The sequence below is a fragment of the Thamnophis elegans genome, chromosome 6, assembly GCF_009769535.1.
Source record: "Thamnophis elegans isolate rThaEle1 chromosome 6, rThaEle1.pri, whole genome shotgun sequence".
In the NCBI taxonomy this organism is placed as follows: Eukaryota; Metazoa; Chordata; class Lepidosauria; order Squamata; family Colubridae; genus Thamnophis; species Thamnophis elegans.
This window is the reverse complement of record NC_045546.1, coordinates 12,224,964-12,243,835: the sequence shown is the minus strand read 5'-3', so window position 1 is coordinate 12,243,835 and position 18,872 is coordinate 12,224,964. Positions and strand designations below refer to the sequence as shown.

Here is an 18,872-nt window from a genome sequence, read left to right as displayed (position 1 = left end):
ATCCTGAAGATGAAACTCAAATTCTTTGGCCACCTAATGAGAAGGAAGGACTCCCTGGAGAAGAGCCTCATGCTGGGAACGATTGAGGGCAAAAGAAGGGAACGACAGAGAAGGAGGTGGCTGGATGGAGTCACCGAAGCAATAGGTGTGAGCTTAAATGGACTCCAGAGGATGATAGAGGACAGGAAGGCCTGAAGGAATGTTGTCCATGGGTCACGATGGGTTGGACACAACTTCACAACTAACAACAATACACATATAGTAACTTCTATAAAGAATCTCGGTTATCCAGGTCACGGTTGTCTAAAGGAACTTTTTCAAAAGGCAACTGGACTTTTTTTGGTTTTCCTTGAAACGTTTCACTTCTCATCCAAGAAACTTCTTCAGTTCAGCTTCAGAACTGAGGAAGCTTCTTGGATGAGAAGCGAAACGTCTTAAAGCAAAACAAAGAAAGTCAACTTTTTTGAAAAAGTGCTTTTGGGACATACTGTAAACATGCGACTCTTCATGTCAAGAAAGAAATTGTTACCTTTTCAGGAAATATAAATAAATCCGATAGATGATAGATAGATAGATAGATAGATAGATAGATAGATAGATAGATAGATGATAGATAGATAGATAGATAGATAGATAGATAGATAGATAGATGATAGACAGACAGATCCATCATGGATTTTTAATTAATCCTATACATACATACAAACAAACAAACACACACACACACACTAAATACAGATAGATAGAATATAAATCCATGCAGGGAAGGTAGATAGATAAAGAAGATAATTTGGTTTGGGGCCTTCTCAGCAACAGGCAAAGGGTGTGTATAATGGATTTATATTTGCTTTATATATACACACACACACAGACAATCCTTGCCTGTTGCTGACAAGGCCCCAAACGAAATTCTCTTCTTTCTTTCGCTATCTATCTCCCTGCAGCCCAAGATGAGTCTGAAAAGAGCCAGGGTCAACCAAACTGCAGAGACCTTGAAAGGGGGACCACCAGGAAATGCTCAAGGTTGTTGGCTAGAAGCAGCACCCCAAAGAAGCCAATTTTTTCCTTAGAAACTGAGCTCAATTTTATTTAAATGGTTTTTATGCTCATATCTAAATTGAGGCCACTAATAGCTTATCCACACACACAAATAGTGTATCTCAAGCATGAGCAATCAAATAAAAACTACATTTTAACTATAGTTATTATACAGTTATATAAAGTTATTATATAGTTATATATAAAGGCGCATTTTAACTATACCCCCCCCCCTTCAGCCACCTGTCCATGCTACATGGAGAGGGAGAGAAAATACAGGTTAAAGTCCCGAAGTTAGGGAATACAGACAGCAGCCTAACGGAAAAAACGCCGCCTCTGGACATGTACAGAGCGCAATTATTGTCCCCCTCCCCGAGGAGGTACACTCGGGCCTCCACAGAGGGACGGACGGCCTGCGAGTGCTCCCCCATACACTGAAGATAAGGTTCCTAGCAGGGCCGCCGCGGCTTCGCCTCCCTCCGGCTCACCGTGTGCTCAGGGGCCTCGGCTACCGCCATGTCGTAAAAAAGCGGCCGTGCCGGGTGTATGTCCCTTTAAGGCCAGCAGCCTCGCTCCGCCTCCTCCCTCCGCCCTTCCAGCTGTCAACAAGGTAGCTCTATTGAGTGACATAGCAACCGGCCAACCACGACGCGACTCCTTCTCTCCTCCTCCTCCTCCTCCTCCTCCTCCCCCCTCCCAACGCATCCGGCTCGTTGCCTCTTACGGCACGCTTGCGTCACACAGTGGAGGCGGTGATTGACGCGACAAACAGCCAATAGGCGTAGGCGATGGGACTGAGAGGCGGTGCTTCTTAAGCCCAACCTGGATTTTTCGGAGTTATATTTCCTGGGAACGTATCAGTAGCGAGACCAATCGTACAGCCAGTACGGCGTGGGTTAAGAATGTTTTTTGGGGTTGTTGGCAGAGAAGCGAGAGGAAGAGAAGGCAGGAAGCGTTCCCCGCTCTCTTCTGCGCAAAGCGCAGCCATGGGACGGTGGAAACCTCCAAACTTCAGAAGAGCGCCCGGAGGACCAATGAGAGAGAGCGCGCACTCCGGGGCCCGTTCGGTTTCCTGATTGGTGGGGGTCGGTCGCGACGTCACGCCGCGAGGCAGATGGGCGGCAGCGGCGACGACGCGCGTCCTTCCGCCCCGTCCCCTCATTGGACAGCGAGGTTTGAAAGGAAGTCTTGCCGCGCGGCTCGGATTGGCCGAGGAAGCGGGCCCGCCTCTCGGAGGCGTTCATTCGCTCTTTCGCTCGCGCTCTCCCTGTGTTTGTGTGAGGAGGAGAGAGAGAAGAAAAAAAACGGGTTCGGTCCCCGCGGCTGACACAAGAAAGAGTCGCGGCCTATTCGACGCCGGGGAAGCGAGGAGGACCGGAGCGCGGTTTGTCTTGTCTTGGATCTACTCTCGGGCGGGCTGGCGGCCGGCCGGCCGTGGCTCCCTTTAGGCCGAGAGGAAGGCGATGGCGGCAACATCCGGGGCTTCTGGGGCGGCGACGGCGGGCGCGGGATCCGGCGCGGCCCCGGCTCTCTACGCCTGCACCAAGTGCAACCAGCGCTATCCTTTCGAGGAGCTCTCCAGGGACAGCAGCTCTGCAAGGTGCCGCTTCCTCGGGGCCGAGGGCGGAGGCGGCCGGGAAGGAAGGGAGGGAGGGAGGGACGGTTGCTGTGGGCGGCTGCGATCGGCCAGGGCGCCTCTTGGATTGGAGGCTTTGGAAGAAAGGCGCTCGCCCGGCCGGAGCAAATCCTGGGGCCTTTTATTTATAGGGTTGTTTTTTTCCTTAGGAGGCCTTGGAGATAAAAAACGATACACATCGCTCGTACATTTGGCACACACTCACATTCACACACTCACGTATACTTAACACGCAACCACATAGGAGTAAAAATAACCTCTATTATTAAGCGTCCAGAAGCAAAATAGTTACTTAAAGTTAACTTGACAGCGTGAAGTATAAAAATGTCACCAGAAGGCGAATGCAATTAATATTAATAATAATATTAGGACAACATTCTCGTACATTGGCACACACTCATATTCACACCCTCACCCTCATGTATACTTTACACACAGCCACATAGGAGTGAAAATAACTCAATTATTAAGCCACGGAACCAATATGGTTACTTAAACTCTGACACCATGAAGTATAAAGTCATCAGGAGAATAAAATTAGTATATTAGGGGCAACATTCGCACATCCACAGACACACACAAACCCTTATATACGTCCACACATGTATTCATGGGTTCACACACACAACCACATAGGAGTGAAAATAAACCCCAGTTCCTTTATTCCATCAAGATTATCAGGGCAGAAGGAAAAAAGGTTACTAAAGTAAACTCTTGACACCAGGAAGTATAAAAAAGACATCAGAAGGGAAATGCAATTATTTTTATTAATAATAATAGGACAATACTTTCAAACATTTGCACATACACATACACATACTTCACACACTTGTTTGTTCCATGGGTATACCACACACACCAAAAAAAAAAACCAACCACATAGGAGTGAAAATAACTCCAGTTCTTTTTTTTCCATCAATTCTTCAGCAACAGAATCAAGAGGGTTGCTTAAACTATTGATACCATGAAGTATAAAAAAGTCATCAGAAGGAAAATACAATTAGGAATAATATTAGGGCAACACTTGTGCATTCACACACAGTCACTCACTTTCACACACGTTTGTGTGTTTATGGATACACACACAGGAATGTAGTGAAAAATAACCCCCCAAAAATTCAACCAATTATTCAGCAGCAAAACTAAGAATGGTTACTTAAAGTAAACTTCATTAAATATACTTCATTAAATATATTTTAAAAATCGTCAGAGGAAATACAATTAGTAATAATATTAGTAATAACATTACTAATAACATTACTAATAATATGTTCACTGCCCTGAGTTATATAGGCAGAATGTAAATAAATAAGGAGAACTATATAACAGGTAGCGCTACTTGGAATGGCAATCTAATTTTAAATGATTTGACACCATTACTGTTGGTGCTCTTACTGAAAGATTTTTTTTAAAAATTTCATCCAGGTTTTTTTTCCTTCCTTTGAATTCATTCTTATGGGATGAGATATACGGGAAAATTTCCATGTATGGAAAAATGCACAATGTTTCTGTTACTAGATTGTTGGGAGTAGGAGGGCAAGAGCTACTGCTATCTTTTGTTTACATAGTTTGTACTTTCATCCTGCATTTAAACCATAAATTCACTGCTACTTAGATATTGAAATGGGAAGAATCAGTTGTATGCATAGAAAGCACCAAATGTGATCTGATGTTAGCAAGGAGACATCTGTTTTCTCTTAAAAAGAAAAGCTGTGGTGTTTTATGATATAATGTTCCTAGGCAGTTTCAAAATATCCCAGAACTGTTAGATGGATCCAGTAGCTGACACATCCCAAGTCATTTAATTTCAGGAATTCATAATATTAAAACAAAGCATTATTTTTTTAAATGGAAAATTTCAAAAATGCCAAAAATGGTTGGTGGGTTTCTGTCTTCCGTATTGTCTGTGCTTTCTTATGTAACAGCCTATTGAGGGTAGACAGTATTCATTGAAGCATTGTGTAGTTTGAGACATTATGTTAGGTGTTTAAAGAAGTGAACATTGGGTTCAGCAGCATCAGTATTTTTAAAATGATAATTGCTGCATACAGTCATTCAATTAAATTGAAATAGAGGCACTGCAAGAAAAATAAATAAAATAATCTCCACTGCAGAGCAAACTACATTTAAACTGTGTGTGAGATTATTGTTCTTTGTGAATGATTTTTATTGAAATATTTATGTTTCAACTTCCAAAAGTTGTTGAGACATATGGCATGTGGGTAATCCTTGATTTACAACCACACTTGGAAGCCAGAATTCCCAAGTTGGTTCTTAGGTGGGTAATAGCCAATTTTATAATCTTCTTTGCCATGGTTGTTAAGTGAATCGCTACAGTTGTTAAAGAGAATCTGGTCCCCCCGCCCATTGACTTTGCTTGTGGAGGCTGGCTGGGAAGGTTGCAAATGGCAACTACATGACCCCAGGACATTGCAACTGTCATAAATACAATACTTCCCGGTTGCCTAGCCCAACTTTTGATCACATGATCTTTTTTCAGTACCGCTGTAACTTTGAATGGTCACTAAGCAAATGTAAGTTGACGTTTACCTGTACATCTTTATTTGGAAAAATTAACAAAGTTAATTTTGTACAATAGTCTGCCAAGGAACTGTTCTGTTCTAATAAAATTGTATTGTTGGTCCAATAATCAAGAATAGTGTCCTATTTTACCACCTCAGCTGAGGAATGTTTAGAAGCAGTAACTTTATTGTGTCTCCTCAAGACCACTAGCTGATTTTAGGAAGAAGCTTGGCAAGTGAGATTTTGTCTCATCTGCCTGGCGACACAACCATCATTAAGTGTCTATCACAGCACAGTATTCACTACTACTGCCTTACATAATAATTTATTTAAGTTAAAATACAGATATCTTACTTTAATTTTAATACTTTAAAGATTGGGAACATTCTTGCATTGTACATTAAAAGCATTAAACTAGTGCAATTAAATAATCAAATTACTAATTACACATAAAGAACCAAGGTGATTTGCAAAAGCTGAAAGTTAAATTGGGCGTGTGTTCACCAAGGTTTAGAAGCTGTATAATAATTTTGCTTTGTCGGTACTTGTGATTGATATAGGGACGTAACTTTCCATTTTGATACACTAAATTTGGTGATCTGTTTGCTCTAATTGGCAAAACTATTTGTCATTGGCAGAAATTCTGTTTTGTAAGGTAAAATCTAATGCACCTAATATTAATTTTTGCACTTCAATAAAATATTGATTATCTCTTCTAGGAATGCCGTATTGCGCATCCTATTGTAAAATGTACTTACTGCCGATCAGAGTTTCAGCAAGAGAGGTAAGTGAAATAAATATATTAAAGAATTGTTGAAGAAAAGTAACTGTTGGTGGCTCTCGAAATGCCATGCATGCAGCTTAAATTCATATCTAGTTCTGCTTGCTGGGAATTCCTGGAATTGTAGCCTCTGTACCTCAGGAAAATAACCACATTAGTAAACGGTGCCGTACTCCATTTTTTCCTAATATACATATATGAATTTCCTTAGGATTGCATTGTATTTTTTCTTTCCCATTTAGTGGTATGTCTAATATTTTTTCAAATGGTAGCCTCAAAAAGGTGATCTTTATTCACTGGATCAGGGGTGTCAAACTCAAGGCCCGCGGGCTGGATGCAGCCTGCCAGGTGCTTAGATCTGTCTCGAGGGGGCCACCCTGGAATCAGTGAAGACCTGGTCCGTGGTGTCTCAGCCAGTCTAGGCTGACCAGGCGCTGATCTACAACCTGGTGGTGTCTGGCAGCATCAGCGTGCTGACTGCCCCCCTCCGGAGCTCCGTTTTTGGCTGCGATGGCCTCTCCCAGCATGCTCCTCCACAGGCGCTCCTGACATGAGTGACATCGAGCTGGCCATGCCCACTCTGCTCCCCCAACCCCCTCAAGATTAAACACATCCCTTATGAGACCCTCAATGAAAGTTCGACACCCCTGTACTAAAATGTCAGAGTGCTAGCAACTCTCCACACTTAATCATTTAAGCCTTATATGGCATAATAGGATGTGACTTTGGTTCACCATTTTTAAACTTTTTACTAATGCAGCAGTTTATTATTCTCAGTGAAGAAATTATGTAGTTTTCTTGCAATAATATATTCAGTTAAGACTGAGTCCTCAATAATTCAAAAATTAGGATTTAAAATGACACACTGAGTAGAAACTACTAAATATTGGTGTCTGAGATTTAAAATTACTTAAGGTTATAATAGTTCATTTGCTCATTTTGATATAAAATTCCTGTAGAACTAACACCTAGACTAATCTTGTTTGTTTCTGAATGGAAAATTTGTTCTCTCTTAATTTATGTGGCAGCAACATATTTGAGAACATTAGCAACATTTTAATTCACAAATTTCTCCTTTTCAACAATAGGGTAGGTGTTTGATAACGAAGTAGCTAAAATTTGAAATTTTGCTTTTCTTTTAGCAAAACTAATACAATATGCAAGAAGTGTGCCCAAAATGTGAAACAATTTGGAACGGTAAGTTAACATCTTTAGTCATATTTATGATTGGATTGCTAAACTATAATTGTCTAGATTCCTACACAAATTGTAGACATTTTCCTTGTTTGTTTGATATAATAGAGCAATTTTCTGAGATAGCAATTACAATTTTCCTTGGTTATGTGACATGAAGAGAGAAATGATCCACGCATACTGAAAATTTATTAATAAACAAAACACTGAGTGGATTGTTTGTTTTGAGGTTTTTGGTATCAGATAAGGAATTTATGTTTGATATAATTCATCCAGATGAATGCAATTCCAATTTTATGAAGCAGTTCCAGACACTGATTGGAATTATATAAATGGAACAACTGAAACTATGTTTTCGAAGGGATTATGAACCATTATCTCTTGTTCCAGTTATAAAACATAATGCTCTTTTAGCTTGCAAGTACTGTATTTGATGGCAATCTGTCTTCAGACCGCTGTATAATTATTTGATTTCCCCTCCCCCAATTGATTTTCAGTTCTCAACAACAAATTAATATATTTTTAAGAGTTTCTAACCATTTTTTCCAGCCAAAACCTTGTCAGTACTGCAACATCATTGCTGCTTTTATTGGTACAAAATGCCAGCGCTGTACAAACTCGGAAAAAAAATATGGACCACCTCAGACATGTGAACAGTGTAAGCAGCAATGTGCTTTTGACCGCAAAGAAGAAGGAAGGAGAAAGGTAGGCTTTGGTGATTTAAAATCAAAGTTTGTGGTGTAAATTGACAGTGTAATTGATCTCAAAGCAACTGAGTAAACTCCAGCTTACATTCCATTCTCCCAAGTCAGACCTGAATGGCTAGTTATGCTACTTAGTCTTACATTGATGAATATCCATAGCAATGATCAAATCTTTGTGTCTCTATATAAAAGGGGTGTATGGTACATAAGACATACTTATGTCTTATGTAACTAGATTAGCTGCATTATTGATCTGATGTAAAACTGTCTTTTATACTACATTAAAATGACTACCCTGTTTCCCTGAAAATAAGACCTCCACCGATAATAACCCCAATCGGGCTTTTGAGCGCATGCGCTAAAATAAACCCTTCCTGAAAATATTGTAATACAGCAGCAGCCATGAGGTGACCATGCTCACCTCAAAAATAATACAACCTCCCCGAAAACAAGACCAAGTGCTTATTTTGGGGGTCAAAAGAAAATAAAACCCTGTCTTATTTTCGGGGAAATATGGTACTTCCAAGTATTTATAGAGAAATAATTTGCATGTAAGGAATCTCTCTTCATATGTTTCTGGGTCAGGGTTTCTGTATGTTTATGTAACTTCTGATAGTAAGATAAATTAATTTGATTTTGCAAAAGAGTGGACAACAAAAATAATCACATGAATATATTTTTTATAATATGTTAAGAGGTTCAAATAATGTCAATGTCAAAGATTGGTCTATAATTTACCCAGTTACTATTTATGTGATATAAGCCATTGCAGTAAGCATTTATATTAATTCTTCAGAGAATTTAAGATATAGTACTAGAGCCTTAGAAATTCATCACGTATAGGATATACATGGAAGAGCCAGTTTATCTAGTGGTTAAGGCACCAGCTAGAAAGCAGGAAATAAAGTTCGTGGCCTTAGACATGAAAGCCAGCTGGGTGACTTTGGGCCAAGTCCTTCTCAACCGAACCCACCTCACAGGATTGTTGTAGGGAAAATAGGAGGAAGATATTGGATATGTTTGCCATCTTGAATTTGTAAAAATAAAGTCTGGATGCAAGTTTTTAAAATGTTAATATGTTAACTCAACATATTTTTCAAAACACAAGATGAGCAGCCCTTTGTCCCCTACAGTACATTATTTTGTTATATGACAAATTAGTATAACAGAAGCTAGAGAAGACCATTTATTAGTACCACGATTAAGAATTATGATGCAGGGTATGTTATGAAGTATAACAATCTCTTTGCCTAACCCAGTGACAGTCCTTGGGAAGGCAAACAGATTGAAGTCCAGTTAGATCACACACGTATTCGTATTCTTGTTTATATTAAGATCTGTGTGCAATAACAGCGGTGGTATTTGATAATTTTATTCTGGCTGTTGTGTCTTTTAGCACTCAGTACGTGTAACATAACTTGCTGCGAATGATTTCCCAAAAGGTTGATGGGAAGCTGTTGTGTTGGCTTTGTACTCTGTCCTACAAGCGAGTGCTGCAGAAGACCAAGGAGCAGCGGAAGAGCTTAGGGCCCTCCCATTCTAACTCTTCTACGTCTATTACCGAAAAAGACCAGCATCATTTGAAACACCACCATCACCACCACCACCGTCACCCTCACCATCGCCACCATCATCACAGCGGCGCCCATCACAAGTAAGTGCGATGGGAAACTCCGAAATGAAGCGGCCTCCAGGGGACGTGCTCCGTGGAATTGGGGTAGATTTAAAAAAAAACATAATGACACGTAGCTTCTCGGCGAACACAACCAATTCCTTCGGTAAGACCCAATTTTCAGAAATCAGATTGTGACGTGGCCAAGGCACACCCTGGTTTGGAAAATGTTGCAGTTGTCACCGGACAACTTGGATCATATAGCAGAGGTCTTTGGTCTGGTGGGGGGGGGGAGTAGGAAGGTCCGGTACGAGTGGTGGGTGACTGCACACGCGCCCAAAGCTCCGTTTGTGCAAGCAGCGGGCACCTGCAGCTTCTGCAAATAGAGCTGCATGTGCTTGCCTGTTGCTCATTCAAATAAAGCTGCATGCGTGCTCCCACCCGCCGCTTCTGCGGCCCAGTTCCAAACAGGCTGTGACCCAGTTATGTTGGGGGATTGGGGATCCCTATCATATAGAATCTTGTTGCAACTGTTTAGAGACTGTATTGGCCAGGGATATGTTTGCATTGAACATGCACACCTCAACCCATCCCATGTGTCTTGACCCAGCTCCCCAAACACACAAACCCTCTGACGTTAACTCGGAGATTCCTTTCATTCGGATTGCCAGTAGTCCAGCAAAAAAGTTTCTCAACGCAGGTTAACAAGTCCGGTTGGAAGATGAATATTTGTCACATTCTATTCATCTCTGCCCCCTGCCTTTTATCCCCACAGCTACAATGGGGCTTCACTAGCAGCAGTGGCTCTTCCTTTCCAAGGATCCCCACAGATTTCTCCTGTTCTCCTCTGCCTTCTGCGCATCAGCGCATCAGGCACTGGACTTAGCTGTTCTTCCTCTTCCTCATCAGCCACTTCCAGACCTGGGGGCTCTTGACTCCATCTGACGGATGGCTCAGGCTCCGTCTCTCTCTCTCTCCCTCCCTCCCTTCTTCCTCCTCTCTCTCTCTCTCTCCTCTCTCTCTCTCTGTCTCTCCTCCTCTCTCCCTCCCTCCTTCCCTCCTTCTCTCTCTTCCTCCCCCTCCCTCTCTCCCTCCTACTGTCTCTCTCTCCCTCCCTCCTTCTCTCTCTCTCTCTCTCTCGCGCTGCCTGTTCCACTCCCTCTTCCCCCATGGAACTCTCAGGTTGCCTTGATGCCTGACTCCCAGGCCGCCTCCTCTGATTTACTGCTGGAGGGGCTGGCGGCCAACAGGCCACAACACCAAATCTTGTCTGTGTCAGGGAAGGTTCTAATCAAACTAAGGTCTCAGAACTGAGCTTGTTAACTTGGTGTTAGCATTTTTTTAGGGATCACTGGGATGGAGCCAAAAGCAGCTCAGAAAGAGATAGTTCATTTAGGCAACCTCTGTTTTGGGGTGGGGGAATAGATCAAGCAGAGGGCAAATGTATAGTGACTAACGGTGAACATGTAAGAGAGAAAGAGATGCTGTAGTGGTCATAGATGTGGCCATCATTGGTCACTGAGTTGCTTTTCATTACTTTGTAATCACATACAGTCATTGTCCAAGTAGTTGCTAAGTGAGAGTTATCTGTAATGGTATGCATGACCACAAAATTTGTCCAATTCCTTATTAAACAAAAGACCCATATTTGCTTTCTTCTTTCTCCATCCTTTCAAACCGTTGCATTTTTGAAGTTACTGACTGAAACCCATTGTTGGAATTCCACTGATAAGCTGGTTCAACATTCTGCATTTTGTATTTTAGAATTGGCAGTCTGAGTCCAGAAGATGATCAGGGGTTGTGGAAGCAGAGGTAAGTAATATTGAAAAGATAACACTTGTTTTGTGTCTGGTGTCAGGGTTCCAAGTAATAGACCCGTAGCAAGCAAATCTCTGAGGAGGGTGAACTCCTCAAAGAATATCTTTATGGAAGTGTATTGGCACAGATCTGTTGAAAACCGACTCTAAAGACTCCCACGGTTTTCAGCTAATTAAAAGTAAAAGTTTTTCTCTTTCTCAAAACAATAAATCACATAGTCTAATCACGGAGCATCACTCCGCCTTCCTCCGACCAGATGTGAGAATGTCCTTGGTTCCCAAGAGAAAGTATTTTGTTTTGGCTACAGAATCCCAACTGTCTCAAATCCCCCCCCCCTCCTTGTCTCTCAGCTCCGGTGTGGCAACACTTCACTGAAGCAGTAAAATGGCTTCGGTCAGTTCAGCTTCCAGGGTTGGCATCTGGATTGGAAACTATTTGTCATTTCTTTCCCCTTATGAAGGGTTAGAAGCCAGCAAAAAAATGTGGTTATTAGAAGTGGTGAGGACAAAATTGCCTCGTTATCACCCTTAAAATTAATGAGCTGATTGAGAGCATAGCACTCAAGAAGAGAAAGTTAAACTTTTGTCCCCTGTATTAACTTTTTAAAAGATTTCACTGATACCACTGGAGGCTTTTTGAAAATCCTAATTGCTGTGTAAAAGACTGGAGATCTTTTTTTTTTTAAGGATGGGCACAAATAGCATTGCATTAAACAGTAGGATGTGCTTCAAATGTTCCTTGAGTGACAGTTCAACATTAAAAAGAAATTAAGGATGATGGAAATTTGTTTTTAACTTGAGAGAAAAGCTGAGGGACAGATTGGTCCTGATGCAGGGCATCCTTGCCTCAGCTTTACATTTATAATATGTATAGATATATAATGAATTTATATTATGTAATACTGCTTGCTATTTGGAGTAAATGTGGCTACATGATTATATGTCACACAATATTCTTAATGTTTCTTTGCAGCCATAAATCCTCTTCAGCTATTCAGAATGAAACTCCAAAGAAAAAGCCCAAAATGGAAACCAAGCCATCTAACGGAGATAGGTAAAAATACAGATCAAAATATATATTTTTCTCTTCTGTTGAATAAAACAATGTACAAACAAGTGGAATTCATATTTTCCCCGTGTGTTTTTGTGAATCCATTTTATTCTAAATACGGCTAGTCTTTGACTTACGACTCTAATTGAACCCAGATTTATAGTGATGAAATGACTGATCACATGGCTAGGCCCAATTTTTATGACTTTTTGTGCAGTCATTAACCAAACCATAGTTTGCTAAGGGACCAGTGATCAGTGGGTTTCTGGCAAAAACATAATTCATGGTCATGTGATTGCGGGATGCTGCAAGTATGATTTGCCAAGTGTGCAAAATAGGGTCATGTGACTATGCCAGAACTTCCAATACTGGTCATAAATACTTTTCACGGGGTTTGTCATAACTTTGAAGGTCTGTAGAGATTCTCAGTCATCCAGGTCATGGTTGTCCCAAAGGTGCTTTTTCAGGAGGCAACTGGACTTTCTTGTTTTTCCTTTTGAAGATGTTTTGCTCCCCCACCATTCAAAGGGTCTTCATATGGTTTTTCTATACAATTTGGGATGAACATCCTTTGAATGGTGTGGGAGTAGGGATGGATTTCCAGACGAAAAATTGCAGACTACAGGAATCAGAAACACCACTCGGGTGACCCTGAGGACACAGATAAACCTCCAGGTGCTTCAAATACCCCCTGAAAGGATGCAAATGGCCAGCTGTCTGCAAGGAATATAAATCTTTCCATTCCCCACCATCCAGCAAGAGTTGAAGGAGCTTCTTGGATGAGAAGGGAAACATCTTCAAAACAAAACAAAAAAGTCCAGTTGCCTCTTGAAAAAGCAACTTTGGGAAATAATTTTGAAGACTTGCTACGTGACCGGTTATAAGTTATCTGTACTTAATATGTGAAAAATGAATCTCTTAGTTAACTGTTGTTCTTATATTAAAAAAATGCTTCATTAAGCAAGTTTCTGATCCTTTGGAAGTCCATGCTCAAATATAGGTGGTTGTTTTTGAAACCTGTCAATTACCAGAAACAAAGGATGGATAAAAATCTGCTTGCAAGGGAAGAGATTGCATGCAATGCGTATATGTGTTTGTGTGTATGGTGTGTGTTTTGTATATATTATATAATAATATGTATATGTGTGTATGTATGTGTGTGTGTGTGTGATATATATATGCGTGTGTGTGTGTGTATATATATAGTATGTATATGTATGAATGTATATGTATATGTATATTATGTGTGTGTTTTGTGTATATATGTGTGTGTGTGTGTATATATATATATTATATATGGTTGTTTTTTTTTAATTTGTGCTGATAAATAAATAAATTGACTCTTGTGACAAGCCGATTGACAGATGATGGAAGCAGTTAGCTTCCTCCATAATTGGGGCTTACCAGGGGTTGTAAAAAATATCTATATATTTATTTTATATTTATATTTATATTATATTTATATATATATATATATATATATATATATATATATATATGTGTTTTTTTTTATTTGTGCTGATAAATAAATAAAGGGAGACTAGTATAGATCTATTTCAAGCTATTTAGCTCTCATCAGCTAGCCATACCCTTACTGGGATTTGAACCTGGGCTATATATAATATATAATATTTTATTTTATTATAAAATAATAATATTTTTATAATATAAAAATAAATTGAGGCCAACATTTGCTGCTGAGCAAGGCATGTGTTAAGGGACTCTTTGGCCAAGGTTGTTAAGCAAATCTCTATAGTTGTTAGGTGACTCATGTCCTTGTTAAGCAAATCTGGCTTCACTCCTTTGACTTTGTCAGAAGCTCCCTAAAAAGGTTGCAGAGGACAATCCAAGCACCCCTGGACATTGCAACCATTGTAAATACATGACAGTTACCAATCAGCCAAAATTTGATCAGGTAACTCTGGGGAATGCAGCAACACTCATCAGTATGTGAACAGGTTATAAGTGACTTTTTTCAGGGCCATCGTAACTTTGAATGACCATTAAACGGATGGTTGTAAGTCAAATATCACCTGTATCAAGCAGATAAACATACATAACTTGGGAGGCAATTTATACCTGCTTTTAGTTACATTTGATGCTCTTTATTTTTACAGTAGCTCTATAAATCAGTCAGCAGACAGTGGAGGCACCGACAACTTTGTTCTAATAAGTCAGTTGAAAGAAGAAGTGATGTCTCTGAAACGTCTCTTGCAACAAAGAGACCAGACTATACTGGAGAAGGATAAAAAGGTGAATGGTTTCGTCATTTCAGTTGCTATTTTAGAAGGGTTTCTTTTGTATCTAAGAGTCGTGTTTGTCAAATATTTAAAAATGCAGCTAAACCTCCAGACCCTCCCTCAGTGGGCTTCCAAAACCACAGATAATAGTTGCGTGTGGACATGACCAGAGGTGCTATTCAGCAGGTTCTGACCAGTTCTGGAAAACCAGTAGCGGACATTTTGAGTAGTTCAGAGAACTGGTAAATACCACCTCTGATTGGCCCCACAGCATCTATCCTCTGTCTCCCAAGTCCCAGCTGATCAGGAGGAAATGGGGATTTTGTAGTAACCTTCCCCTGGAATGGGGTGGGAATGGAGATTTTACAGTATTCTTCCCCTGCCACGCCCACCAAGCCATGTCACCCCCACCAAGCCACGCCCACCGAACCCATAGTAAAAAAAAAAAATTGAATCCCACCACTGGACATGACCTCAGAAAACAGACTCTGTGGTATCCCAAGTAATTTAAGACAATTTATGTAAATTAATGTCATCTGAGTCCATTTATAATTACTCATACAATGTAAAATGATGCAAATAGTTTGAGTGCCTCCAAGAAAATCGATAAATAAGGCTGCACATTATAACATGAAGCGGTTTTGAAAGTTGTCCTGAAAATTACTTTAATATACACTTTCACTTTACCCCATTGTTACACTTGAGTTTGTTACACAGTCAGTTTCATTACATACATACTTAAGTGATGAGTTCTGTAATACATCCAGAGTGAGTATTGTATAACACTTCTAGCTTTTTCAAATTTAGAACAATCAAGGGGTAATATTCCTCAGGTTTCTGATTCCTCAATAATGTATTAAAATAGTTTCGAGTTAAAGCTGTTGCATAAATCAATAGGGCACAAGGTATTTCAGGAAAAAATAAATCACTGCTGCAGCCAGCAATACTAGTTAAATCAAATATACAATATATGGCATGATAAGCTTCTAATGCCAAGAAAAACACTTCACCAAACACTCTCAACAGGAAGTGAGGGGTAATTTCCTCTCTTCCATCCATCTTGGGAACCAAGAATCTTCTTTTGGAAAGGAAACAGGATTTAGAGGGAAGATGCCCTAAATTAGTAATCAACTGTAAATGACAAATGTGCTGGATATATTCAGGAAAATTTTTGTATTCATCTTAAAAGGACAACGGTTTAGCTTGGAAGCACTGTAAAGCCTGAGATATATCAGAAATTAGGCCAAAAGTCTCATTAGAAAGTTTAAGCAGTTAGGATAATATTGGTTTTGTAATTTTATACTAGTCCTCTTTTTTTGTTTGTTTGTTCAAGAGTTTAAATGTACACCTACCACTTGTGATTGCTCAGACTTTTATGACAAGGTTAAATTTTCAGGTTAGTAAAAAAAGCCCTGATTTTTTTTTTTAAAAAAAAAATTTTTTTGTTTCTAAAACATTTTGAATGACAGGGTATTTTGGTTATAATTAAGAAAACATGGCCAAAATTCTAACGCACTGTATTGTAAAATACAATTTTACAAATAAACTCAACATCATAAATTGCTTAATGCTGCATGATGTTCTCTTTTCTGGCCCTTAAAGCAGTTGAAGAAAATTGAGTTCTTTATCTTTAAACATTTATCCAGTAGAGTCAGGAGATGCATGTTTGCGAGTGAGAGCATTGAAATAACCATGGACAGTATTTTTGAGATAATTCAATTCTTTTTCCCAGCTGACTGAGCTGAAGGCAGACTTTCAATACCAAGAGTCGAATCTAAGAACCAAGATGAACAGTATGGAAAGAGCTCATAAGGAAACTGTAGAACAATTACAGGTAAATGGTATTAATTTTGCAGGCAATCAATAACACCTCAGAACATTAGTGAATGAGATTCAAAAGGCCTAAATTTTGAACCTATTTCACTGTACTACCCAAAAATCTGATATTGATTAATAGTAATAGGTAAATAATGAATGTGTTAATCTGAAATGGTACTACTATAGCTAACTGGGGCAGGGGATACCAAGAATGACGTGATAAGTTAGTAGTTTCTTTATTGCTGTTCTCCTTCAGAGAAATCTTACCAGACTAAAAGACACACTGCATTACTATCATATAAATGCTGTGAAGATTTAGGGAAGATCTTTCCTGGGCCTCTTCCTGCATATCAATGACTCAGTGTTGATCTGTCTCCAGTGTAGTACCACAGCACTGGATGAACCGGCCTATTTGGTTGGGTTCTCCGTCTCTGATGTAGTGTATCTCTCCCCCCCCCCCTTGAAATTAGGATTCATATAAACCAGGGGATCTGGCCCACGGGTCCACTCTGGAAAGGACCAGCCCATGGTGCCTCTGCCAGCAAAACTGAGTTCATGAGGGCTACATGCGGACCTTGAGAGCTCCATTTTCACTGGCAGAGGGTTGCAGGAGGCCGTCGCAGCCAAAAGCAGAGCTCAGGAGCCTTGGCTAACCAGAGGTGTCCCCAACACAAGTGACATCAAGCTGGCCACCCCCCACACCCCCCGAGGTCAAACACAACCCTGATGCAGCCCTCCATGATATGGAGTATTTAATTGCACTGGTATTTGTGCAGCCTTTGTAATGGCGAGTGGGACCTCGCCGAAACGTTGCCAAGATAATCTCAATCCATACACACACACACATACATACATACATGAACATACCTCTTCTCATAGCAATGTAGAATAATGCAGATTGTACAAAATAACCAGGAGCACCGGCTGTTTTTGTGGTTTTTGTAGGCAAAGAACAGAGAGCTCCTGAAACAAGTTGCTGCATTGTCAAAGGGCAAGAAGTTTGACAAAAGCGGGAATATGCTGACGTCACCATAAGAAGATGGCGGCAGTTTGCACAGCTATTAATCTTGGAAAGGTAAATCGTCTCCCGGGGGAAAACTCCGTAGAAGCAAACCTTTTGGCGTGCAGACTTGGTGGCATAGTTCCTATATACTTTTTTCTAACTGAACAACATTATGGAGGTTTCCTTTTCCTTCTCCCCCCCCCCCTTGCAAATAAAAATTATTTGGATTACTAAAGTACTTCAACAGGTTTGAAGAAGGCACGCATACCTATAAAATGCATAGGTGCAGCCATACAAAAGGAGGCAGATGGCCAGTCCCTGGTGATCAGTAAGCGTGCTGTCCCTGGTCATCACATCATGCAATAACACACACACACACACACACACCACTCACGTGCACATATAAAAGGCAGCCCTTCAAGACGGCAGCTCTCCGAAGTGCTCCTGTTGTGCAGACTGATTGCATTTGCTTGGACTTTAGCAGGTCACCTGGGCAAGAACAGAAACTTGTCTAGGGATGTGGACAAAGACACCTGAAGACAAAATTCCAGTTGGATCTACATTCCAGCAGCAGCTAATTTGAAAACTGAGCAAAAGCACTGGAGATGACCCTTCTTGGTCTTTCAATCCAAATAAGAATGCATTGAGTTTTAAAATCATGGTGCTTTTATTACAAGAAGCTTAAACCTTATAAATATATGTACAAGATTTTAACAGTTCTATTCTTAGTAATAACTGGTGTTTTGCATTTCCTGTTATAGAAAAACGAAAGAGATTTCTCTATTGTAAGTACCAGAACAAAATGTGTTTTTTTTTTCTTTCTTTTTCCCTTTTCTGAAAATACGCTGTAGACTTCCTCCTGCAAGTGCCTTTTCCCCAACGGTTTATTTATAGGAATGTTGGTATTTGTATATACTTTTCTTTTTCTTTAAACCATGTTTCAGCGTTTCCCCTGTATGTATATATTTATATGTGTATATACAGAAGGATCAAATGCTAAGATCAAATGGTTAGAATGATAGGGAAGGTGCTAAGTCCTGGCAGGCAATGAATTTTGGCTTTAGAATACGTAACCGATGTGTCCTGTGTAGAGAGTGGCTTAACTCTTGCTGTGCCTAACTTAATGGAGGGAGGGCTTTTAAACTGTAGGGCTCCTATGAATAGATGAATTATTTTATCTCAATGCTGATTTGCATTGTATTCTCAGTGACCTCGATTGAATGATGAGGAGGCAATATTTGAGCTAATGTTAATTCTCCAGGTGTTTCTTTTAACGACATTGCATTGAAATTGAATGCTGTTTCTGAATAGTTTTGGAAACATGGCTCATTATTTCTACACAGTGAGAAAATAACAATTCTACCCTGCTAAGGGCATTGTCCCACAGGAGTTCTTTGGCCAATAATTGGGAGCCGAAAGAAATGACTCTGGAGAAACCTGAATGCCTAATACTGA

At 40.2% G+C, this 18,872-nt stretch overlaps 2 protein-coding genes across 2 annotated transcripts in view; one reads left to right on the top strand and one right to left on the bottom strand.

Moving 5' to 3' along the window:
• CEP57 (centrosomal protein 57) overlaps positions 1-1,614 on the bottom strand; it is a 28,668-nt gene extending 27,054 nt beyond the window's left edge. Inside the window, exon 1 of the mRNA XM_032219935.1 lies at positions 1,527-1,614. Coding sequence (XP_032075826.1) covers positions 1,527-1,556 — 30 coding nt within the window. The 5' untranslated portion in view covers positions 1,557-1,614. The remainder of the gene's footprint in view (positions 1-1,526) is intronic.
• A 318-nt stretch (positions 1,615-1,932) lies between these two features.
• Positions 1,933-18,087, top strand: FAM76B (family with sequence similarity 76 member B). Its single transcript, XM_032220023.1, is given in 11 exon segments — positions 1,933-2,613; positions 2,616-2,638; positions 5,917-5,981; positions 7,121-7,175; positions 7,722-7,877; positions 9,319-9,530; positions 11,253-11,300; positions 12,279-12,359; positions 14,474-14,609; positions 16,329-16,430; positions 17,360-18,087. Coding segments are annotated over 11 exon segments (1,080 nt in total). The 5' UTR covers positions 1,933-2,501; the 3' UTR covers positions 17,450-18,087.
• Positions 18,088-18,872: the final 785 nt, after the last annotated feature.